The 25806-nt window shown below is 47.7% G+C and overlaps 1 protein-coding gene across 1 annotated transcript in view; it reads left to right on the top strand.

Annotated features, from left to right (window-relative positions):
- LOC146871199 (proteasome activator complex subunit 1-like) overlaps window positions 1-25806 on the top strand; it is a gene marked incomplete at its 5' end in the record, with an annotated part of 281652 nt that overhangs the window by 120650 nt on the left and 135196 nt on the right. The window contains one exon of the mRNA XM_085646233.1: window positions 10877-10945. Within this exon, the coding sequence (XP_085502359.1) occupies window positions 10877-10945 (69 nt within the window). The remainder of the gene's footprint in view (window positions 1-10876; window positions 10946-25806) is intronic.

The following is a 25806-nucleotide window of genomic DNA, read 5'->3' as shown; positions in this document are numbered from 1 at the left end:
AAATAACCCTTGCTCACCCCCTTGGTAGCTTGGCACGAGCAGACAGGCTTATCTCAGAGGCAGTGTGTAAAGCATTTGTGAACACATACAGTAACCAAGTGACAACACTACAAATGGACACCACACAGGCTTTATATCAAAAATAAGTATTCTTTATATAGATTTAACACAAGACCATCAAACGACAAAAACACACAATACTGTTACTTTTAGATGGTAGAATTGTGCTTAGTTCTCTTTAGCTCTTAAATGCGACACTTTAAGTCAATGTACCTTTTAGATGCGACACGCAGGGCAACGAAAGTGTTGCAACGATGTGGATGCGATGAAGATTTTGGTGCAAAGAAATAAAGACGTGAAGATCTTCCAGATGCGGCACGCTTCTCCGATGTTGCGAGAAGACTCGATGCTTCAGCTGCAGCGGCGTCACCCTTTACGCGATGTGACGACCGCGGCCTTGGCAGCGACACTCTTCTCTGACGTTTGAGAGACGCTTCCGCTCGATGTGATGTTGCAGCAACGACACCCCTTTACGCAATGCGACGACAGCAGCTCCGACGGCGGCACGCTTCTCCGTGGATGCGAGGCGCTTTTCTTGATGCGGTGTAATGCGACAACTACGATGGCTGCGATGGCGACACGCTTCTTCCTCGATGCAAGACTCTTCTCTTGATGCGGTGCAATGCGTTAGCTACGATGGCTGCGATGGCGACACGCTTCGGCGTTGCGGGACACTTCCTGGATGATGTGAGACGCTTCCGCTCGATGCGATGCTGCAGCGGCGACACACTTTACGAGATGCGATGACAACAGCTCCGATGGCGGCATGCTTCTCCTTCTTGAGTCGCGCTTCCAGCTCCTTGCGACACGCAGTCCCTCAGAAGGCCCAACAACAGCAGCAGGCACTTCCAAAGAACTCTGGGGAGCTGGGGGGTGAAGTCTGTTGTTCCTGAGACTTCAGCAGGAGGCAAGCTCTTTTCCAAGCCCTTGGAGATCCTTCACAAGTTGAGCAAAAGTACACACAAAGTTCCTTTATCCTCTCTTTGGCAGTAAGGCAACCACTGCAGGCCAATCCCCCAGGTTCAGGGATAGTTTCCTCCTCAGCTTCTTCTGGTTCCTCCCTCAGCAAAGGTTCTTCTTGTTTTCCCAAAGTGATCTAAATTCTTGGGATCAGGGTCCCAATATTTATACCCAGAAATCCTTTGTTCTCTGAAGGCAGAGGGGCCTTTGCCCAGTCCAAACCAGTTCATGAGCACTCTGTTTACCAGACTTCTCCTTTCCTTTCACAGTGCAGGGCAGATACATTAGACGCCCCACAAGAGGTGAAGCCAGCATTGTGGAAGGCAAGTACAGCCCTGGAGCACTTTGTTGACAGGATTCCTTCTCTTCATTCACTGTGCAGGGCAGAGACATCAGCCGCTCCCCAGGAGGTGGAGCCAGCATTGTGGAAGGCAGGCACAGCCCTATTCAGGTCCCAGGTGCCACTCCTCCCACCCATCTAGATGCAGATCTCTCTATTCACCACTGGAGCACCTCACTCTGTCTCCTGGAATTCCCCAGCCCTGTCACTCAAACTCCAGACAAAGGAATACACACAGCCTAGCAGATGCATGTTCGAATGGTTAGACAAGAAAATGCCTACTTTCTAAAAGTGGCATTTTCAAACACAGAATGTTAAAACCAACTTCACTAAAAGTTGTATTTTATCATCCTGAGTAGAGGCATACTAAATTCGAATTTCTACCATGCTCTCTGAGTCAGTTAGGATTATAAAATGTAATAACCAAACTGCCCATTCTGGCCTATGGTAAACAGGTGGCCTTGCAATAGTGAAAAACGAAAATGGCTGTAATTCACTATAAGAATATGCCACACACACCAGGGCATGTCCTACCTTATCCTTACAATGCACCCTGGTCTTGGGCCTACCATAGGGGTGTCTGATATGAAGAAAAGGGAAGGTTTAGGGACTGGCAAGTGGGTGCACTTGCCCAGTCAGCATGACAGTACCAGACTGCACGCAGGCTCTGCAATGGCAGGCCTTAGACACATGTTTACAGGCTGCTTCTGTGGGTGGCACAACCAGTGCTGCAAGCACGCCAGCAGTATTTGGATTACAAGCCCTGGGTATTCCTGGTGCACTGTACTAGGGTCTGACAGGTTAACCAAACCAACCAATCATGGAATCACTAATTCGTACAGTAATTTACAATAGGGAGAGCATATGCACATTACCACTGATCAGCAGTGGTAAAGTGCCCAGAGTCATAAAACAGCCAACAACAGGTCAGAAAAAATATAGGAGGAAGGCAAAAAGTTCAGGGATGACCCTGCAAAAAGGGCCAAGTCCAACAATCATCATCCTGCTCCATGTCAAACACATATTCGTCATAATATCTACCAGAACCTTCCAACATTGAATTCTCTGACTCTATCTGAGCAGCATCATCAGACAGCTCCTGCGTGCCACCAAGGACACCTTTTCCCTTTGTGCCGTTGTCCAAGTGCTTTGACTTTCTTTGTCTCTTTCCTCCTTTATTTACATCTTCGTCAGAGCAAGACCAAGACCTATTTCCCTTTCTTTTGCTATCCAAAACAATCTCCACCACTTCCCTCATGGAAGACTTTACCTCATTCTGAATCATCCTCCTAAGGCTATCCTCACTAACTCTACCTTCCACAACCTGTGTCTGATCAACACTTGTTGTGTTGTGTACTTAACCTGTCCACCTTAGCTAATTGCTTCTCACCGCGCGCCCCTCCCCTCCTGCGCGCGGCAGCTACCAGCTGGAATGCTGACAGCTGGACGTTCTCATGTTGACAGTTTAGACGGTTTGTTTGACCTTCAATGATTCATTATGCACGGAGCCTCTGGGTTGAGTGTGTCGTCCATTTGAGAATAAACTACTTATAAGCTTAACCTTGAGTATTCATCTTTACAATTTGGCGACGAGTCATGGTTGGACGACGCACGGATGAACCCACGAGAGGAAGAAATTGAATTTGAAAAATTTGAAGAAAGAATTGAAAAGACTTTGAAGATATGAAATTGAGGAGCAATAGCAAGGAAAAGTAAAAAGGAGTACATTGGAAGAAAGAAAAGGATATAAAGTAAGTGCGGCGGATAAAGTGTGAACATTAGTAGCACTTCGGAAATGAGTGAATTATAAGATGAAACAGAGGTGAATGGATAAAGTGAAAAGAGGACTATTGTTACGAAAAGAAAGTGAAGAATAGTAAAGCAGCGTTCTAAAAAAAAAGGAAATAATAAGGCATTCCTTACTCGCATTACGATGGTGAAAAAGTAACTGTACGGGAGGAGAGAGAGAGCGTTGTGGGTACAGAATAAAGCGCAACTTAAAAAAAAAAAAAGCTTTAAAAGAAGACTACGCTCTTAGCGAAACAAAGGAAGTTGGAATTAAGCCTAAAGACTCTAGAAGATTAACGCAGCCTTCAAGTCATCGCAGGTGAACTTTTACAACATTATTGAAGTAAAATGACAAGTTTGTTAGCATAATACGTCGGAAGGAATTCACCTCAGAACTTAGGCGCTGCTGTTAGAACGTCGTGACGTAGAAGGAGGAAGAGGAATTACAGGAAGTAGAGTCTGCGTTCTAGTGTTTCAATCGCGCAACCACGTAAAGGAAGTGTGCGTGCCACCATCTTTGTGGAAGTTTCATAGTAAAGTAGTGGCAGATTGGAAATTATACGAACGAGTCTGACGGAGGCATACGGGACTTTGATTGTTCAGGCGCAAAGGTGCGGATGTTAAAGAAAAGAGAGAATCGACTAGGAGTTCGAACGCATGGGCGCAAATGAGCAGGTGAGAGTTGATTTAAGTCCGTGACTAACACAAAGAAACTGTAAGTGAAATAAGAGTACAGACTGTGACGCCTCATCGCATTTGCATCTAAAAGGAAATAAAACAAATAAAGAAAAAGAGAATAATTGTGTTGATAAATAAAGTAAGGCAAGAACTGAGCATGGCAACAGGCAACATATATAATTTACAGCCACCAGAAGCGTTCTTAAAGGGTACTGGCGTACCAACTGTGAAGTGGAACAGTGGAAGGAATATTTCAGTAATTATATATCCACATTTGATAAAGAGGATGAACCACTAAAACAGGAGGAAAAGAAAAAAATATTGTTACATTGTTTAGGTGCAGGTGGTCTAACAGTGTATAACAACATTACTAAGAAAATAAGAGTTGGAGGAGAGAGGAATGTTTATGATGAGGCAATGGAGGACTTAGATGGTTATTATAAACCTACAGTATGTGTTGCGGTGCACAGGTATAAGTTCTACAGAAGGAAACAAGGAAAAGAAGAAAATATAGATGACTACGTTGCTGCTTTAAAGAACTTGGCGCTCTTATGCAAGTTTGAAAACATGCATGATGACTTAATTAGGGATCAGATAGTGATGTGTGCTGCAAATTCTAACATACAGGACGCCTTATGGGCTAAAGGTGAAAAACCTCCAACAGGTTATTGATATCGTAAAGAAAGCAGAATTGACTGGTCGTTGTGCGAAGGAAGTCATCAATGAGGGAAAAGGTAAAAATGAGGAAGCTAATGTGGTGGCAAAAATAAGTGGGTACAAGAAAAGTACTAAAAATAGAGTGAAGGACACAACCAAATTCAAAGGGAATGCTAGTTCGTACGAGCAGTGGAAGTGTTACAGGTGTGGTAGCAGTAAGCATTTGGCGAATGACTGGAAATGCCCAGCGAGAAACAAAATGTACCCAATGTGGGATCATTGGTCATTTTCAGAAAGCCTGCAAAAGGAAAATGAAAGAAAAAGTAACATTTGTAGAGGATGAGGACGAGGAAGAATTTGAGCATGACTCTTCGGATGATTCGGAGTACAACTTATGTGTACTAAATGTAACTGAGGCAACGGCTAAAGAGGATGAAGAGAAGAGCAAGAAAAAGAAACCCATGTGCTTGGTGGAAATTGGAGGTGTAAATATAGATCTAGTAGCTGATTCTGGTTCACCATGCACAATAGTCAACCGTGATGTTTGGAGGGAGAAATTTAGAAGCAAGGTGGGTAGACAATTAGAAAGACCTGACATATCACTTAAAACATTCACGGGAGAACCGATTGAACTTATGGGTTTCAAAGAACTTACATTTGCATTTAAGGAAAGGAAAACCAGCAGCAAGTTATATGTTGCTGTCACTGGCCCATCGGTGCTTGGTTGGAAGGACCAGGGTAAACTTGGAATAACTCTAAACCCAAACAGTGTTGAACAGGTCCTGGTTACACAACATGAGGTGTTACCGGGATGTGAGTTGGTTAACAAGTTTCCTAAAGTTTTTAATGGTAAAATAGGTAAACTCAAGGGATTCCAACATGTAATAAAACTAAAAGAAGATGCAGTGCCCTGCCTGCATAAGGTGAGACAAATACCATTGTCATTAAGGGATGAGGTGAGATCAGAAATAGATAAACTACTGGAAGCAGAAATAATCGAAACCACAGAATCATCGAAACCACAGAATCATCGGAATGGGTCGCACCTCTGGTGGTCGCAAGAAGGGCCAACGGAAAGTTGAGGTTGTGCATAGATTTGCGCGACCTAAACAAGAATATTCTTATCGACCAATTTCCCTTACCGAGAATAAACGAGATGTTGTCTCTTACTAAAGATATGAAAACTATTTCGACCATAGACTTGGCTGCTGCTTACCACCAGGTAGCACTACACCCCGAAAGCAGACACCTTACCACTTTTGTTTCACTTTTTGGGTGTTTCAGGTTTAAAAGGGTACCTTTCGGGCTTGCATCCGCAGCGGCACTATTCCAAAGACTTATGCAGGAGCTATTCAAGGGGGTAAGGAAATTACTAATTTTTCAGGATAACATCCTCATTATGGGGAAAGACCAAACTGACCATGACAACCGGTTAGTACAAGTACTTAAGATCTTAGAGAAAAGTGGTTTGACAGCAGAGTACAAAAAGTGCAGTTTCAGCAATAATTCCGTCAACCTACCTGGGTCATGAAATCACTAAAGATGGTATTAAACCAAAAAAAGAATTAATTAAGGCTATCAAGGATGCCCCAGAACCACAAAGCAAGGAAGAGCTCAGAGCGTTTTTGGGACTGGTGTAATATTATTCAAAGTTTGTAAGGAACTTTTCCATGAAAACTTACTGCATTAGGACCCTTCTTAAGAAAAATAATAAATTCGAATGGTCGCAAGACTGTGAAGATAGTTTTAAAAGCTTAAAAAAAGAAATCTGTGCCGCTCCGCCCCTTAAAGGATTTGACAACAATCTTACATGTGTGGTTACCACGGATGCCAGTGGTAAAGGTATTAGTGCAGTCCTTACGCAAGTAGAGTGCGATGGTAAGGAAGTCACGATTGCTTTTGCCTCCCGTTCTTTAACACCAACGGAGGAACAGTACGCAGTTATCGAGCGTGAGGCATTAGCATGCATGTGGGGTCTGGAACATTTCAGACAGTACATTTGGGGGGAAAGAATTTTCCTACGTTGTGACCACAAGCCGTTGACAAAAGTTCTCACTGTGAAAGGTTTATATAATGCAACACCTAGGTTGGCAAGATTGTCCATAAAACTCCTGGACTACAACTACGAAGTTCAATATCTGCCTGGTACAAAGAATGTAGTTGCAGATTTTCTGAGCAGATTGCCTTTGAAGAATGTGGAAAAAGTAGTCAAGGAGGAAGAACTATGTGTGGCAAGCATCAATGAAGAGTTCCCGAGCATTACAAAAGAGGTATGGAACAAAGAGAACGAAAGAGATGGAACCTTAAACGAGGTTAGGAAGCTTATTGTGAAAGGATGGCCCAAAAAGGTATTACTGAGAGATGAGTTGCGGCCTTTCTGGGAATTGAGGAATGAACTGTCCGTGGAAAACGAACTGGTTTTAAGACAAGGAAAGGTTATACCTCCGACCACATTAAGAGAGAATCTCATTGAACTTTGCCATGAGGGACATTTGGGCATAAACAAAACCAAACAAAGAATTAAAAATTGGTATTGGTGGCCTGGGTGCGACATACAAATTGAGAGAGCGGTGAGAAACTGCATGCAATGTGAAAATTCAGACAAATCACAAACGACCCTTAGACCTCCTCTCCAACCACTGAAGTGTCCGGACATGGCATGGGAGAGGGTGGGCATTGACATACTCGGTCCTGTAAGATGGAAAGAGGAACATGTGCATGTAATGGTCTTAGTAGATCACTTTTCTAAATGGCCTGAAATTAAGATTTGTAGGAAGGTCGATACCTCTGACATTATAACATTTATGGAATATTCACTAGAGAGGGCATACCAAAAACCATTGTCAACGATAATGGAAGTCAGTTCACTTCTGAGATCTTCAAAAAGGTTGTTGACAGGAATGGCATTAAACACAAAACTACTTCGGTTTACCACCCTGCTGGCAATGGTGCAGTAGAGAGATTTAATAGGGTGATAAAAGGCATCATCCAGTTGGCCAACAATAATGGAATGTGTTGGAGGAAAGAACTGAACAAAATGGTCTGGGGGTACAGGATTACTCCTGGAGAGAAAACCTTGGTAAGTCCTTTTGAGATTATGAGAGGCAGAACTCCCGTATCTAAGGATAATATCGGATGGCTCAAAAGTGCAAGGAAATCGGAGTGGTCTGTAGAAGTAGTCAGAAAGAGAATACAGGAGGCTAAAGATCTGAGCAAAGAAAAATTTGACAGCAAGTATAAATGCAAAGTTATCAGACTAAAAGAAGGTGACTAGGTGAGAGTGAAAAGGAGTGGAAATGTAGTAAAAGGACAAAGTAGATTTACTAATCCGCTAAAGGTGGAAAAGGTGTTCTGCAACTCTGCACTCCTCAGTGATGGAAGAGTATGGCATGCATCTGCATTGTCTGTCTGTAATAGGACGGATGGTGTTCGAAAGGTCATAACAGGACAGGAACTAAAGGTAGCGGATGAGGAAAGGGATGTGCTAGACAAGCAGGATTGGATACAACAAGTATCCTCTGATTCTGAGGGTGACTATGACGGCATGTTACCACAAACTATTAGAGAAAACAAAGGAGGAAGTGAAGGTGGTGAGAATATCGAAACCATTGGGGGTATGAGAGAACCTAGCACAAGCGCCTCGGAGGCATCTCCTGGTAAGGCTAGTGATAATGTGTCTGTGGAAGACCAAGAGGTTTTGGAGCCTAGTGGTGAAATCAGTTATCCTGATACGGGTGCCACAAGTAGTTCCTTGGATTCAAGTGACAGACAGGAACAGAGTCATGAACTGGTGCCGGAGAACAACACTTTGGATGAAGTGACCATCACCAGTAAATGCGGTCGCAGTGTGGTTAAACCCTGCAAATATAAAGACTATATTTGTGAATAGTTAACTAGGCATGGCATCTGTCAGTGTTCTTTTTTTTTTTTTTTTTTTTTTTCTTTTTTTGTTTTTTTTCCCTTCCTTTTCTTCCTTGAGGTTCAGCTATTCATATGGGAAGGAGATGTGTTGTGTTGTGTCCTTAACCTGTCCACCTTAGCTAATTGCTTCTCACCGCGCGCCCCTCCCCTCCTGTGCGCGGCAGCTACCAGCTGGAATGTTGATAGCTGGACGTTCTCATGTTGACAGTTTAGACGGTTTGTTTGACCTTCAACGATTCATTATGCACGGAGCCTCCGGGTTGAGTGTGTCGTCCATTTGAGAATAAACTACTTATAAGCTTAACCTTGAGTATTCATCTTTACAACACTCTCCTCTGAATTCATTTTAACTCTTAAAATTGGTTTTACCTAAAACTCACTTGAAAACTCTCCACAACCAACTCTCCACATGAAAAAACGTAAAACAAGCTGACTACCGAACTTCGCATTGCTTCGTGATCTTGCGAGATCACAAGTAGCCAATCCAAATCTTTCAACATGCTGGCGTCAAATGACGCGCGTACCGTCACCCCAACAAATCAATAGAATTTGGCAGCGCAAGCAATTTACTTAGTTAACGCTGCCTCCTAATGTGCACGGGACAAAGCTAGCGTGCACAACCACAGACTCACGAGAGGGCAGCGTGAGCATAAAACGCTCCGTTACCGCTGCCCTGAAACCCCGTACGATGCCTTAAAAATGGCAAGTTTCTTTAATACTTTTTCAACATTAACAATCCAAAACCTTTCTAAACCGAAGTATTCCGCTATTTTTAAATGTATAAACTTTCCTAAACATTGATCATATTTTTTATGAAACACAAATACTACACAAATACCATTTATAGTCGGAACACACTCCTACACATTACACTCTGCTTCTGAAAATTAGAAGTAATCTACATTTAACTTACACACATCTTAATTTAAACTGACCATACAAAATGAAGTGAATCTAAGGCTACTTATATCATCAGAAGCAGGATTTAAAAGAGGCAGAACACTTTCCATACTAGAGACTTTAGATGTTTCTTTATTGTTCCAATTTTGGATTGTTGTGTTAGTATTCTTTGAAAGGGTTGCTGAGGAGTGGTATAATAAAGGAGATGATGCATAATGTTAGCCTCCGTTCTTGCAATGAAATTATGTATCAAATGCCGCATGTATGGGAATTAGTTGGCATTTTTCCCCCGGTATATTTAGGCAGGTTTATACTGCTGGAACTTACCACTGCACAAAATGGGGCTTGCACAATGATAAGAATTTATAGGCCTACTTGTGATTGAAACCTATGTAATTTACAATAAACTCGAAAACAAAGTTCAAACTTTGCCTGTTTTGGATATTTTTGTGGAGTGGGGTTACACCAAACCTCCTTAACCTGCTCAATTACCTCATGCATTTGTAGCAGTTCAGTTGTTTTGTCTTTGCAATGATTATTATTAGCAGGGGTATTTTGTTGCACACACATCTTAGGATGATCTTGTGCTCTACAAATAAATAATAATAATATGTTTTCTAACCTGTAGCCTCTATGCCTTATGCTAACCTCATCAATTAGCTCATGTTACGCATCCTATCCCTAATGCTAAGCTCATCACATTTGCTAACACTTATGCTTGCAGTATGCCTAACCCATGGCTTACTCTAACCCAAGTGCTAGCCTAAACCCTAAATCTATCTCTGGCTGAACATAGTTCTAACCATAGCCATAACTAACTTGGTTCATTACATCTATAACCTACTCTTTCCCAACTAGTTTGGAAGTTCTCAGCAGTTTTTATTTTTTCATAGTATTTGCTTTCACATCTTTTGAGCTAAGGGAGACAGGGTATATGTTGGTCATGGCAGTGACCACCTGCTAGAGAAGCTGACAGAGTAACCATGACGTGCTGAGCTGTTCAGACTAAGTCTGTGTCAGAAGCTCCTCCGTTGGTGTTGCAGGAGGATGGAGATTGCCTCACAGCATTAAGGGAATTCTCAGGGCGTGAAAAGAGGTGAAGAATCTCAAAACCTCAGAATGAATCTGGAGCCCGAAGAGACACAATGGCGTCCTGAAAGCATGCTGTGTCCTAGTAGTTGGACTGAGGACTCACTACAGTCCGGTGGTGTAGTGGGGGTGTGGGAGGTTTTTCAAACCTGACAGAGTCTCGGAACCCAATTTCCCACCGGATCTGATAGATTGTCTCTTGTGAGAATGTTTCCATAGGTTAATGGAGGGAGAACGACCCTGAACTCAAAGGGTTGTCAGAACCGAATCCAGTACCTCCGAGTCCATGTGTGGAGAGCACTTCTAGTCAGAGTGATGATGGAGCCCATTGGATTCCACAGGGAATTGAAGTGTTCTCTATTGAGGGAGGGCAGTTAAGTCTAATGGTGGCAGGGTCACTGTTACTTCAAATTCCCCAGTCCCATGCGATCTCAACACCCTCCTGTATCCTCTTTTTCACTCTATCTTTTCAATTTTCTCCAGGTCTGTATGTGGGTGCAGCTACAGATCCCAAAAATTGAGGACGGGGATAACTTTGGTGTTGATGTCCAGGTGAGTAGCCACTGTGTTCCGAAAGAGAATGAGAATTATGTCTGACCTGGTAGGATCTTTTTTCACTTGAAGGAAGGATAGCCTACTATCCGAGATCTAGTGATCTGAGATGTGTGTGATGAAAGATTTGCTCTGCTGGCTTATGCCGGTTGCGTGTACCTCTGTAATCTGTATACTTTGGGAGATAGTTCAGCTATCTTAGAACAGAGCTTCCAAGATGTTATTGTTTGTTTGAATCCTGGGTGTTTACGGTTTGTGTACACAGAGGTATGTCTCTGTATCTTAAGGCCTCATACTCTGTGATCAGCATGTTCCTGAGGGGACAGTTCTACAGTCTGATACAGAGATCTGCATCATAAGAGAGTAGCTGTGCCACATGAGGCCTGAAACTGCCATGTTTATATCTTTTTTTTGTAACAACACTTTTATTAATCAAGAAGGCAAAGGCTGCAGGCCCCTGTAGAACCAGGGGATCTGCCACATACTAAATAGCAACCGCTCTTGATATTTTACCATAACAAGGAACATTGGAGAGTTATTCATACATCATCTGTCAATAAAACCCCCTACCTACCCAACACCCTCCCCCCCCCCCCCGACCGCACCACCGCCAGAGTCCACCAGCACCATCTCTATACAATTAGTACTCAGCGCCACACTTGACACTCAAATAGGCCCAAGTCTCCATCCGTAGGGACCGGGTCAAGGAAAATGCCCCTATAATCAGCCCACCGCTTCCAGATCTTGAAGTGTTTCCGAGGACACCCACGCGCTTTAAAGATCGGCAACTCCAGGCCCATATTGAAATCTAAACCTCGTTTCCAAACATTAATAGAGGGAGCCGCCGGGGCCTTCCATGCCCGGGCGAGATCCTGCCTGGCTGTCGTTAGGCCCAGAAGCAGCAAGTGACGCTTATAGATATTACCCCCAATATCGGCCATAATATGGAGCAACACCAATTTGGGGTCTACTGGAAGATCCCAGCCCAACACCTCCGATAGGCACCCTAACACTTCCCCCCTCCCCCCTCCCCCCCCCCCAAAACCGGCGCACTGCAGGGCAGTGCCAGACCGTGTGCACCAAAGACCCCCACCTCTCGCCCACACCTAAGGCAGTCCGGGGAGGCTATAAGACCCACCTGCCACAGCCGCTGCCGTGTGTAATAAGTCCTGTGTAGATACCGAAATTGGACGAGACGCAGTCGGATCGCTATACTAGCCTCACGGGGGGAGGCCAGCGCCTCCCTCCAATCCGTCTCGTCCAACGGGCCCACATCAGTCTCCCACCGCTCACGCAGACCCTGCAGGGACGGAGCACTATGAATCACCATAGACTGATAGATTTTAGAGACTTTCTTTTCTTGGAGATCCCCCATAAACACCTTAGCCTCAAGGGGACTGAATTCAGGGATGGATTGCATACCCTCCAGTCTAGGGGCAAGGGCGTGGCGCAGCTGGAGGTATTAAAAGAACTGCGTCTGTGGCAATTCTGTCCCAACCCCTAAATCCAGAGAGGGTCGCCAACTGAGGGAGCAGCCCGTTCTGCCACAACGGGGTCTCTCGGGTAAGCCTACCCCACCAGCCAATATGACATAAAGCCCGGCGCCACACCCGAAACACCACCTGAGTGACCGGTGGCAGTGCCTCTCGCAATGCAGTCGCATAAAGTAGGGTATGTACCGTATGTGGGTCCATGAGACGCCTCTCCACCGCATACGCCGGGTCTCCCCTATCTCCATACCACCATTCGTTTAGGACCAATAAATGGGAGGCGTAATAATAGGATAAGATATCAGAGGTAGCCAGTCCCCCTTCATATATTGACAGAAAGCAAACCCGCAGCGATACCCTGGCCAGACCCCCTTCCCACAGAAATTGGCTCAGCACCGCATTAACCTTCCGAAACCAACTGGGAGGAATCTCATATGGGTGGTTTTGGAGCTGGTAAAGCAGTCGAGGCAGTGCCACCATCTTAAAGATGGCAGAGCGGCCACAGATAGTGAGAGGCATACGCGCCCAGAGCTTAACATCTCGACATACTTTCTCCCATACCGGCACCACGTTGCGCTCCCAGGCGATCGTCGGCACGTCGGTCAGGAAGACCCCCAGATATTGCAGCCCCCCGGCCGCAACACGTAATGATGCCGTCCACTCACCCTGTACGTCCCGACCGCCCAGAACCCAGAGGGTGGATTTCCTCGGGTTCATGTATAGTCCCGACGTCCCCCCAAAGACCTACATCATGCGGAGCAGCCGCGGTCCCGTTTTATCCAGATCCGAAAAGAACAACACGTCATCGGCATATAGGGCAATGCGATCCGAGAGTCCATGTTCCTACTCAAACCCTGTGTATTGCGCATCCATACGAACCCAGGAGGCCAGCGGTTCCATGGCTAAGGCAAATGGGTAAGGCGACAAGGGACAGCCCTGTCGTGTCCCCCGGGAATCTTGCCGAGGTCGCCCCTGCCACCCGAACCGAGGCCGTAAGATCCGCATACAGAAGCGTTAAATAGGAAAAGAAGCGTGGCCCCAGGTTTAGACGTTGCAGCAAGGCAAAGAGAGAGCGCCAACTAAGAGTGTCAAAAGCTCTATCTATGTCGGCCAAAAGAAGAGCTGCCCGAGCCTCTCGCTGCACGCCGGATGTTGTAATGCGTTGCCCTATGTGGCATAAACCCGGCTTGGTCCGGGTGGACCAGGGTATGAATATATGGCAAGAGCCTGTTGGCCAGGGCCTTGGCCAGAATCTTCGCCTCCACATTAAGAAGGGAAATCGGCCGATAGGAGGCATGTTGTTCAGGAGGGCGGCCCGGCTTGTGGAATACGACAATCTCTGCATGTCACCAGTCGGCCGGCAAAACCCCCCGCTCACAGGCATCCTCCACCACCGCATGATAATAGGGCCCCAGTTGCATAAAGTATTTTCTGAAGAACTCACTCGGGAACCCGTTCGGGCCCGGGGCCTTCCCTAGGGACAAGCTCCCCAATGCCGTCCCCAACTCATCTACCGTCAGCGGTCGGTCCAAGTCTGCACGCGCCTCATCCGAAAGGGCTCTAGGGGGAAGATCATCGAGGAACCGATCTACAAGCCCCCCGGGTATGGTCTCCCGCGATCCGTACAACTCCGCATAATATGCTGCAAAGCTTTCCGCTAAGGCGCCAGGGTCTGTTAGCACGCGCCCCTCTCTATCTGTGATCCCCGGGAGGGTCTGTGCTTGATGCTGCCCCTGACACAGCCTATAAAGCATTGTCCCTGATTTGTCCCCCCACTGATAAACCCGGCTCCTCGTAGCTAACCATGCCTGCCTCGCCTCGTCAATCACAAGTGAGGCGTATGTTTGCTGGGCATGTTGCAACTGACGCCGTGTGGTACCACCTGACTCCCCTCGGCTTATACTCTCAAGTTCCCTAATCTCGCCCTCCGCCTGGACCAATCCCGCATCACGCGCTCGGTGGGCCGCCGCACTATGAGATGTCAACTCCACGCAGCGCAGGTTTACAAGGTTCCTATAGGATATCAACTCCCGACACTGAGCCCACATTCCGAGCCCAGTAAAGATCCAGAGCCTCTGTCATGCGGGCACAGTAGTCTTCCTGCTGAAGATGCCAACCCGAAAGGCGCCAGCGAAATTGCCCACTGACCCCCCCCCCCCCCCCCCCCCCCCCGAGCCGCATACGAAGCGAGACCGGAGAATGATCGATAAACCACGTGGGAGGATATCCGCCTCCACCCCCGTGCCACCGCGGCCCCTGAAAGGAAAATGTAGTCTAGCCGAGAAAATGACCCATGAACGGCAGAGAGGTAGGTATACGCCCGTGTATTCCCATGAAGCCACCGCCATGCATCCACCCAATTAAGACCGTCAGCCAACGCCTGTAGTTTGGTTGGTCGATCGTCGCCTCGCGCACCACTCCCCGAACAGCGATCCCGTGACACCACCATAACATCATTCCAGTCGCCGCCCACTATACCTGCTGCCAACGGCATCTCTGCCCATACAGTCATGATCTTTTCAGCCAGGGTCCATGATAATGGGGGTGGGGCATAGACACTTCCGAAAATCACTACTTCCACCCCAATCTTTCCTTGAACAAAAATATACCGCCCTTGCGTATCCGCCCATAAGCGCGTGTGTGTATATCGGACCCGCTTGTGAATGAGTATGGCCACACCACGGGAACCCCTAGTGAACCCAGAATGAAAGACCTGCAGGTACCCGTATCTCTGAAGACAGGGAGCCTTAGTACCCAGGAGATGCGTTTCTTGCAAAAGTAGTACATCCGCCGACGCCCGCTTGGCATACTGCAGGACTGCCCCCCGTTTAATCTTGTCAAGCAGGCCTCTAATGTTCCAACTCAAGACTCGGAATACCGCAGGTCTCCCATCGACCCTAGTAGCTGTATCTGCCATGATCAGTCAATGTAGTCCACTGAGCCCCATCCAGAAGCATCCCAATTCCATTCCTCTCTGGCAGCTCCCACGGGTGTGTGCGGTCCAACAAACCCCATAACCCCAACAACAACAATTCCAGCTCCCCACCCCATACCTCAAAACCACTGAAGTACCTGTCGCGGTGGATAGCATCGCAAGACCCCAACCTTGGATCTCCAAGCCCCCACCAATGGATCCCCAACACAACCCCACCAACAAGTCGCAGGTGACTACCCCGCTCGCAAGATGCTACATCGGCACCTGCCCGTTACGTACTCTCCCAACCCAGGACCCCCCCTCTCCACACACATCATCGATTACGACACAGAGTCTACAATGCGATAGAGTCCCCCGCCCATACGGCCACAGCAATCAAGGAGTGGAAGGTGGTCGCCCAGCAGCTCCCCCAGCTCCAGGCCGCACTCCACCACATTTGGAGCGGCAGCGCGACCTGGACCTCCGGACCAGTCTCGTCTTCTGCCGACAGCCATTCTTAGACGCCATGCGAGGAAGTAGAGTCTCTGCCGGGGGGAGTGTGACAACGAAGTTACACAGTTTCATCTGTCCATTTAAACACCTCCTCGGGCGTGTCAAAGAACAAGGTCCGGGATTTGTATATCACCCGCAACCGAACCGGGTACAGCAAGGCGTAGGAGAGCTGGAGTTCCCGCAGCCGGGCCCTAGCCGCCAGGAAGGATTGACGCTGCTGTTGGACCAACCTCGTATAGTCCGGGAAGATAAGAATGCGGGAATTTTCTAAGTTGAGTGGTTCCTTTGCCCTGGCTTGCCGGAGGATGACGTCTCGGTCATGGTAATTAAGGACCCTGGCGATCACCGGTCGCGGTCGGGCTCCCACTGGCGGTTTTTGGACCAGCACTCTATGCGCCCGCTCCACCACGAAGCAGCCGGAAAGAGTGTCAGGGGGGAGCCAGGACACCAGCCACTCTGTCAGGAAACGCTCCATGTTGGTACCTTCGCATCCTTCCGGAAATCCTACGAAGCGCAGGTTATTGCGGCGAGCCCTCCATTCCGCATCTTCGACTCGGCCCACTAAGTTCTTATGGGAAGATTCCAGGGCCGCCATCTGTTTTTTAAGAGTCACCACGTCGTTCTCCACACCGAGACCCTAGTCTCGGCCTCCGTGATGCGGACCACGGCGTTCCGCAAGTCCTGTCGCAGCAATGTTACATCGGAGCCCACCGCACCAATCTTCGCGTCTAACATGTCCCTGGACTGGGTAATGGCCGCCAGCAGGGCTGCGTTGTCCAGAGCCACCGAGGCCGCACCCCCGGCCGGGCCCGGGCCCGTAAACTTGTCGATAGGCCCCTGTTTGGCCGGCGCCCCACCAGCTCTATCTTTGGTCAGCCATGTTTATATCTTGAGGGATTGACAGGCTGTTAAAGAACAAAGGCTATACATTATGTTAATCTTGATGGATAATCGTCACTTTAGCCTGAGAGTATTGAGCAGCTTAAGGACTGGCCTAGCGGTCCAATGTTTCAGCTTGTGAATTTTATGTCTGCTGCGGAAAGCTCTGCGATCCAAGGCCTAAGCCTTTAAAACGTGTGAACTGAGAGATAACTTTAGTGTTCATAGCATCTGTGGATACTCGTGCCCTCTAGTGTTGGGCTCCAACACTTGCAAGTTGTTTTTCTTCAAAGACGTCTATTGAGTTGCAAGGTATATAGTAGCTCCTCCCTTAGCTGGCAATGTGCATGGGCACTGAAACCATGCCAGATTATCTCCTGCCATCAGGTTAGGACATCTCTGGCTGGGGCTAAGAAATGCATGCATTTCCTTGCTCCTGTTCGAGCCCAGTGTTGAATAAGTCCTCAAGAGGCAATAAGGTAAGTGAAAATTTATTCTGAAGAGTAGCCCACGAACAGGAACAGCTACAAAGCTCAGTCCGACAACAACTGACTCTTGCTGCCAGAACCTCAACCCATCTTCCAGAACATGGAACTGAATAACACACAATGTAAATAATAGATAACGGTAACACCCAGACAGAATATTTCTCAAGTCTGATATCTGACAAACAATTGTTGCCTTATTTTCCATCCGTTACCTTCCAGAGACAGATCCACATCAACTCCGTGCACCTAGGGCCTCTACCCTTATGAGCCCTTGTCCTTGATGACATTTAACGTCTTTTTCGGCAGAGAATGTACACAGGGTGATGGAACAGATTCCTTTTCAGAACTGTCCTCAGTGTCATGTGAAGTTCCCCTGGACTGACCATCACCAGGTCTGTAACGTTTGTCTGTCTCTCCACCACAACGACAGGATATGTCAGGCCTCCCTAACATTCTATTAGAAGAAGCCACTTCAATATCAATGGGCACATCAGAAGATGCAGAGGCAGGCTTCTGATGACACCCCTGATGTGGGAACAGCCCACCCTGACAAGGAAGATAAAGAGGCCAGGCCTCAGGCCTTACGCTTCACCAACCATCACCTAGCCCAGAGTCCATCTTTTCCTCCAGCTCCTACCTGAGCCAGAATACCTCCAGGCCCCATCAACTCCACACTTTCGGGACACTAAATGAAGACCTCGTCACTGATCGGGAGTATGGCTGAAGTCGAATCTCACACCAGAAGGCCTTGAATGAAGGCAGGGCACTGGTCTCGAGGAAGTGGCCATCCAGCCCTTAGACGGAGACTCATCCCTCTAGGGCTCCATGAGATTGGATGGGAACACATTTGCTCCATAAACATTCTCCGATGTGTGCCTTAGGGATCATCGTCTGTGCTGGCTGAGAACTAAAATGTTTAGTCTACCTTCTGGAACACACAAACAATTGGCTATTCCGTTTGTGATTTAGCCTGTTTTTAAACATCCTAAATTATTTTTACAATTGGTTTTTATCTGCTTTAGTTTTCAATAATGGCTTTCTGTATGCTTTTTGTTTTCAAACTGTAGGATTGCCTTTTAAAAACAAATGATTTAAATGGATTGGAGTATCTTTTTATGAATACATGCTTTAGCATTCCTTTACATAGCTTTACTATTATCAGATAGCTTTAGTCGACTTACGTCTGAAAAGTGGGTGTCACGGAATTAGGTTAGGCCTGGGAAGAAACACTTCCATTTTTACATGTACATGTTTCTTAAGTTGCCTTCTCTTCGACACAATGACTTTTGACACACATTTGCTTACGTGACCGTGCAGATTTACTTTAACCACACTGCTTAAAAAACCACTTCGTAAGTACACTATCACGAAACTTAGAACATTTAGTACAAGACCTCAACACACATTGTGCAAATGTTTTGTCAGTTCGTCCAAAAGGCGACATTGCTATCACAGAGACAATAAACAATGTCATCTCAGCTGGAGCATCGACACAAAAGCATGGATGCTAATGTTATAAATACATATGTACTTACGTGCTCAAATTAGAGGAGCACTCTGCTGTCAACGCAAGGTCATCGGGGTGTTGAGGGCTCAGCTAATTCCTGTTTACCCTCTGTGAGGAAGGATGTCCAACTTGTGACCAAGACCGGGACCTACATACCTTGCCTTCAGGTAATGGGGTGTTGGATCATTCAATAGGGGGTTCTTGGCTGAACACACACCCTAGGGAACCAGGATTAGGGAGCGCAGAGTAGAAGTTTTCTGTACCCAGTTCTTTTATGCCAGCATATATACACTGTTTTAGCACCATACTGGAATTATCCATTCTTTTCACCGTCCTTATATTGCTGACCACTTTTTCCCCGCTTATATTAATCATTGCAGTGCATACATTTTATACAAGAATCACATATTGAAAACACTCTGTGCATTTTTTGTGTCTCTCTCTGAGTGAGCACGAGTGACTGAGCGCAAAGGTTCTAGATCTGTTATTACGATTCCTGGGGGGGGGATCAGGGTTGTCACTTTCTGAGATTGCCAAAACCATTTGTCACCTTCTCTAGGTTTAGGGGTACGTACGGTTGCAGTGTGAGCTAGCTGATATATAGGCAAACATATACTGAGGTGGTGCATAGAATCAGTGTGTTACCATCCCAACGTTTATGTTGTCCAAAAAATGGACAGTTCCTACTGAAAAGTGGAAACTGTACAACAGTGGCACTGGTTGGCATCAACTGACATCCTCTGACCTGACAATGCATTCATCCACAGCACTACCCTGTCAAGCCCACACAACCGAAGATCCTCTCTGTGCCGACACTCAAAGTTTGCCTCCGCTTTGAAGTAGGCATCGAATATTTCATTGGCGTTGAAAGCTTTTTTTTAATCATCCGAATACATCCACAGTGCCCAATCCATCAGTGGCTTAAGACACCATCTGATCTGGATTGAGGCAATGTCGGAAACACCATCCACCCCGCCCAGTCCCTCTGCAACTCACTCGCCAACTTCTTCCACACCAAGATTACCAACATCTACAACACTTTGAACCCCAACCGCCGCAGCTGGACCTCCCAGCTCCTCCCACCATCCTCCTGACTGACTGGACACATATGCACTGAAACCACAACTTCCATCGTGTCCTCCATACATTCCGGAGCCTCACCAACCCCTGCCGCCACCACACCTTCAACCTCGGACACAAAGAAATCAGGCCCCCGCTCACCAGCATAATCAGCTCAATTCAGATCTGCCTCAATCCCGGAAACCTGGAAGCATGCCGAAGTCAAACCACTTCTGAGGAAACCCACAGCGGACCCACCTGACCTCAAGAACTACCGCCCCATCTCACTCCTCCCCTTCCCCGCCAAGGTACTGGAGAAAGCCGTCAACCACCAACTCATGGACTACCTGGAATCCAACCACCTGCTTGACCCCTCCCAATCCGGTTTCCGCTCAAACCACAGCACAGAAACCACCCTTATAGCTGCTGTGGACGCCGTGTGAGCCATCCTTGATTGCGGCAAGTCAGCAGCCCTGATCCTCTTCGACCTGTTGGGACAATCTCCCACCACCTCCTCATCCAAAGACTTCACCACATCAGCATTTAAGGCAACACCCTCAAGCTACTATCCTCTTATCACCTCCCGTCGTACAGCTCCAACCCCAAGAACATCAGCTGCGGCGTACCCCAAGGCTTCTCACTCAGCCCCACACTATTCAACGTCTATATGACTCTGCTGGCACACACTCTCACAGCCACGATCTCAACATCATCTCCTTTGCCGATGACACCTATCTAAAACTCTCCCTCAGACGCCACGGGCACCACTAGAGCGAACTTCCAGAACTCCCTAACCGACATCACTGACTGGATGAGAGCCAAGTGCCTCAAATAAAACACTGACAAAACCAAAGTTCTCCTCTTTGGAAGACCCCCTCACCGTGGGACGACTCCTGGTGGCCCTGTGCCCTCAGACCAGCACCCACCTAAACCACACATACCCTCAACTTTGGTATCATCCTCGACTGCAAGTTCTACATGAGACAATAGGTCAACTCGGTTGTTTCCACCTGCTTCAAAACTGTCGGAATGCTCTGGAAATTCTTTAGATGGATCCCAACTGACATCAGAAGAGCAGTCACACTATCCCTCATCATCCGTCGATTTGACTACAGAAACTCCCTCTATGCTGGAACAACCATCCTCCTCCTCAAGCTTCTTCAGACAATCCAGAATGCAGCAGCAAGAATCATTCTGGACCTGCCCAGACAATCACCCCCACCTCTGTAGCCTGCACTAGCTCCCCATCAAGAAGAGATGCCACTTCAAGCTGCTCATGCACGCCTACAAGGCCCTCCAAAACACGGGACCAGAATACATGAACAACCGCCTGACCTTCCACCAGACACCTGTGGTCTGCCTCCCTGGCCCTCACCACATTCCCCCACATCCACCGTACTCAAGCCAGAGGACTCTTTCTCCCACCTCCCTACCAAGATCTGGAACAACCTCCCCATCCATCTTCGAACCTCTACCTCCCACGCCGAATTAGCAATTGTCTAAGACCTGGCTGTTCGAGTAGCTCCATGCCCACACAGCGCACGTATACACCCCGGGGTGATTAGCTTGCCCTACAAATACTGATTGATCCAAAAACTGCATTGGCACTCAAGTCTTTGGTGCCAAAGACACCTTCCGTGCACAGCTCCAATGATTTGGAGCAACACAACAGCTTCAGGAGAACTTGTATGCAACACAAAAATGCCTTTTAATTAAATCCTTGCACCTGCATGGTTTCCACAAGACTTCCTTCACCGCCGGCAGAGACTTTGCCTCGCAAGCGAAAGCCTGCCCTTCAAGGGTATCTTCTCTTGGACCTTCCCTAGGGGCCCAAATGCAAGGAGCTCAAGGACCGTACCACTAACCCCATTCTATTTGAGGCCCATCCTCCAGCTATTTCTTCTCCATAACCCTCCCTCACCCCCGAAATATTCACAGAGGGTTCCCCTCATTCTTTATATGGACAGGGCATCCCCTTTTACCCAGGTGGCTCCCTTAACAAACCATTGGACAAGTTTCCCACTGATGACCCGTGGAACGACCATGATGGTGAACCCCTGGGAAATCCAGACTTGGATCCTTACCCAGCTAGGTCATCACCTCCTGATGACACGGCATATCATGAGGTCTTCCAAAGGGCTACCGCTTTCCACAAGGTAGATATGCACTTTCTCCATTAGAACAACTATTTCCTTGTGGAAAACTTTTATGTTCGAGGCATATGAGCTGCAGGTCACACACTGTGCATAGATCGCCATCTGGTGTTGCTCCTGGATGTTTGCACTTTGTTGTTGTCTTGGAAAAGTCTTTGGAAGTCACGAGATAGGTGGCTCCCCCTTTGGACAATAGTGCGCATGGGCTTCGACTCCATCGTCAGATTGTTTTTTTTCTGCCATCGGGCTCGGAAGTGTTCATTGCGCTTCCGTTTGGTGTTGTTACCGATCATCTTTTCGACGCGAAATCCTTCACCCATACTTTGGTATTGTTTCGATCGCGTTCCCATTCGACACGCATCTCTTCAAACTTCAAATCTTCAATTCAAGTCGTCGATGCAGGCCTTCGGGCCAACCTGCGCCATTAGGCCTTTGGCTCATGGAAAGGACTCCCTTCAAAAAGTGTCCTAAATGTGGAACCTCTGCCTTTCACCCGAGCACGAGGCCAAAGACTGTCTAGCTTGTGCCTCTTTCCGCTCCAAGAAGACAATTCGGGATCGTCGAGCTCGAAGAACCATGGCTCGAGCATCGACATCGATTCCAGATGACATCTTCCAGGAAGGCATCAACGTACTGGAGCAGGAGCAGATCCAACAGGGCAACATCAGCTCCTCCGAAGCCGACGACTCTGACGAAGACATCACTCCGGGGCAGCGGGTCGTAAATACTGACGTCGACCCCTCTCCACCACCCATTCCCAAAAAGGCTTCAGTCACACCTTCACCTTCAGGCCTAGGTGCACACTGGGACAAATCTTCTCACGCCCCGCCTTCGGGCTTGGCAAAGAAGTCGATACAAAAGCCTTCAGGCTACTCGGGATTGAGCCAGCCTGCCGTTGGTGCCGAAACTCCATCCCCCGGCACCAAAAAAGAAACCACTACCTTCCTACGCACCAACGTGTAGCTCCACATCGACGCCGAAATCCACCAGTACGGATGTCCCGGCTTCGAAAAAACCCTCGGAACCGACCAAACACCTGGTTCCGAAGACCACTGGCGCTCAGCCTATGGATCCGAAAAGACCATCGGAACCGAACAAACAACCGGTACCGAAGACTCTACCGGAACTGGCAAAATCCTGATTCCAAGCCTAAGGAGCACAAAATGACTCCAAAACCCCTTACAGACAAACAGTTGGACCCGAAAAAATCGGCACCGAAACAACATACTTCAGAGGAGGAGCTTTTTTGACCAGATCCAACCCAAAAAACCCTTCAAAAAGACCCCAAGACAGGTCAACTTGTACTTAGCCCTTCCAAGAAATGGAAAATGGACAAGCCTGTACCAGCTCCACTTCCTTTGAAAAAGAGAGACATTGCAACTTCTCCTTTAAGGATTTCTTCTCTACCTCCCCCTCCACACCACTCTCCTGTCCCATATTCACCGCCCTCACCATCTCCTCCACCTCAGGATGAGGATGACACCTCTGACGACCAAGGGGATGATCAACCTTTAGGGGAACCTAGTACTCCTGGTACCCCAAAAGACCCATGGGAGGATTATGACACACCAGATGTCCCAGACACACCTCAGGATGACATCTACCCATCTAGACCATCCCCTACTGAGGACACTATAGGGTTCACTCATACACAGGGCAGCAGAATACCATGTGGTGAACTTCCACACAGATCCTGTAGAGGAAGATTTTCTCATGGACACTTTTGCACCATCCCAAAGGTCCACTTCCATTCTCCCAATGTTAAAAGGGGTAATCAAACACGCTCCTGAAGTGTTTAAGGATCCTGTAAGTCATTAGCCACAGGGTAGAGAAGTAAAATTCTGTCCCAGCTGATCCTGTTTATATTAAAGGACAGGTACCCTTGGATTCCTTAGTGGTCTCCAACGCCAGGAAAAGGGCTAATTCACAAACCACAGGAGATGCTCCACCTCCTGATAAAGAGTCAAAACTGTTGGATGCATCTGGTAAAAGAACGGCGTCCCAAGCAGCCAACATATGGAGGATTGTCAATGTAGGAGAGTGACATCGACTGCATAGTTGCCCCCAACTTTTTGCTGATGTTTTGACGGTTTTATGACACTAGCCAGGCTGTGACCCTGCTATCCAGGACCTCAGCCTATCTGCTTCTTCTCTAAACTGATGTGAGTACCCTAGGTACCTCCCAATTGGATACCGAGGACACCCTACCAGCCCCTTGTAGATGGTACCCTAGGTACCCAGGGCATGGGTACCTCAGAGGCCTACCAGGGGCTGCATTACTTATTGTGCCACCCCTGGGATAGCCATACCAAATTACTCCACCAGACCACTTCTTTAGTCTGGGTAAGGTGTCGCTTGCACCCCTTACAGGGATATAGGTAGCCTGTATCCCACTTAATACAACACATATAACCTCATAGGTCACCCCTAGAGCAGGCCTTGCTAATCCTACAAGGCAGGGTGCTGAGGTATGTGTGAGGGGGACCCCTACCTGAGTAGGGCCCCTGTGCAACCTTCGTAAAATCATTACTGAGTTGTTTGTAGTGTAGCCATACCATATACTCTTAACCTCATTGTGAGAAGTTGGCCTGGTATATGATGCTCACTAGTTAAAGTGATCACCTTGTACCATGCCAAGCAACCCTTATGGTGTGGTTGTAAGTCAACCTTTTCGGACTAGCTGCCCTACTGGTAGCGTAGGCTAAGCAGTCTTTGAGGCTAAACTCGTGAAGCGTGTTAAGCCAGCTGTTTTACCAAATGCAACCCCCTTTTATACCAATGAAAGGACACCACACAGATATATATTCAAAATATATATGTATTTATTTCTCAAAGTAACCCCTAGTCTCTTTATTAGCACAGGAGCACAAATCGTCAAACAAGATTATCACAGAATACACAGAAGTTGCACGTTATATGGATAGGCCCTGGTGGCCACTCGAACCATATACTAAAATAGTGGTATAAGTACCACGAACAGAAAAGGGAAAAGGCCTAGGGCCTCTAGAATCGCTGGGCCTACAAGGAGCTAACGTCAGTTAGTGACCAGGAGGTCCACGGGTGGCGTGTGCAGAGCAAATAGTCACACGCGTGCTCCCATAGGTTTCAATGGGTGCGTAAAAAGTACAAAGTTACTGCAAAGAGGATCTTCCGGATGGACTAGGAACTCAAGATTTGGAACACGGGCACTAGAGATGTAATACTACACTTGGACACAGATGTGCCAGCTTTACCTCACCCACAGGAAGCGGGTGCATAGGCCTCGAAGTGCGTCGGGTTTCTTCTATCTGTTCCGTGGAGCTTGAAGACAAAGATGCTGCAGGCGGTCGGTCCGGGAGAGATGCAGTGGATCCAAGAGTGGATCGGAGATGTTGAAGACCTGTAAGCAGAGGGGACAGTGTTCACAGTCACTAGCCAGTGACCAGCGTGGCACCAGGTGGGTACCAGGCAATGTCGGGTGCAAACAGGAAGAAAGGTGTAGCTTGTCTCTGCAGCCACGTGGTCCCTGGAGGTCGACGACGTCCAGGAGTCGAGTCACGAGCTGTCCCACGCAGGCTCTCGCTGTCGGCGGTGTCGGCGACTTGATCGAAGCAAACAAGCCTTGGCAAAAGCAATTGTTGTAGGAAAAGGAAATAAGCTGATGGTTCTGACCAGCAAGGTCAGAAGGACTGCTCCTTTGGAGGGGAGCAAGGGCTAGTCTGGAGCAACCAGACCAGCGGTGTATTTCTTGAAGTTCGTCGCCAAGATGGCTACTAGCCAGCGGGCCAGCAACCGGTTAGGCGCGTCGAGTGGCAAAATGCAGAAGGGCCCCACGCAGATCGTGGAGATGCTGGAGGGCTCACCTTTGGTGCAGATGCT

This window comes from Triturus cristatus, chromosome 1_1 (genome assembly GCF_964204655.1).
Source record: "Triturus cristatus chromosome 1_1, aTriCri1.1, whole genome shotgun sequence".
NCBI lineage: Eukaryota > Metazoa > Chordata > Amphibia > Caudata > Salamandridae > Triturus > Triturus cristatus.
The sequence above is the reverse complement of the archived record's forward strand: the minus strand, read 5'-3'. Positions and strand labels throughout refer to the sequence as shown.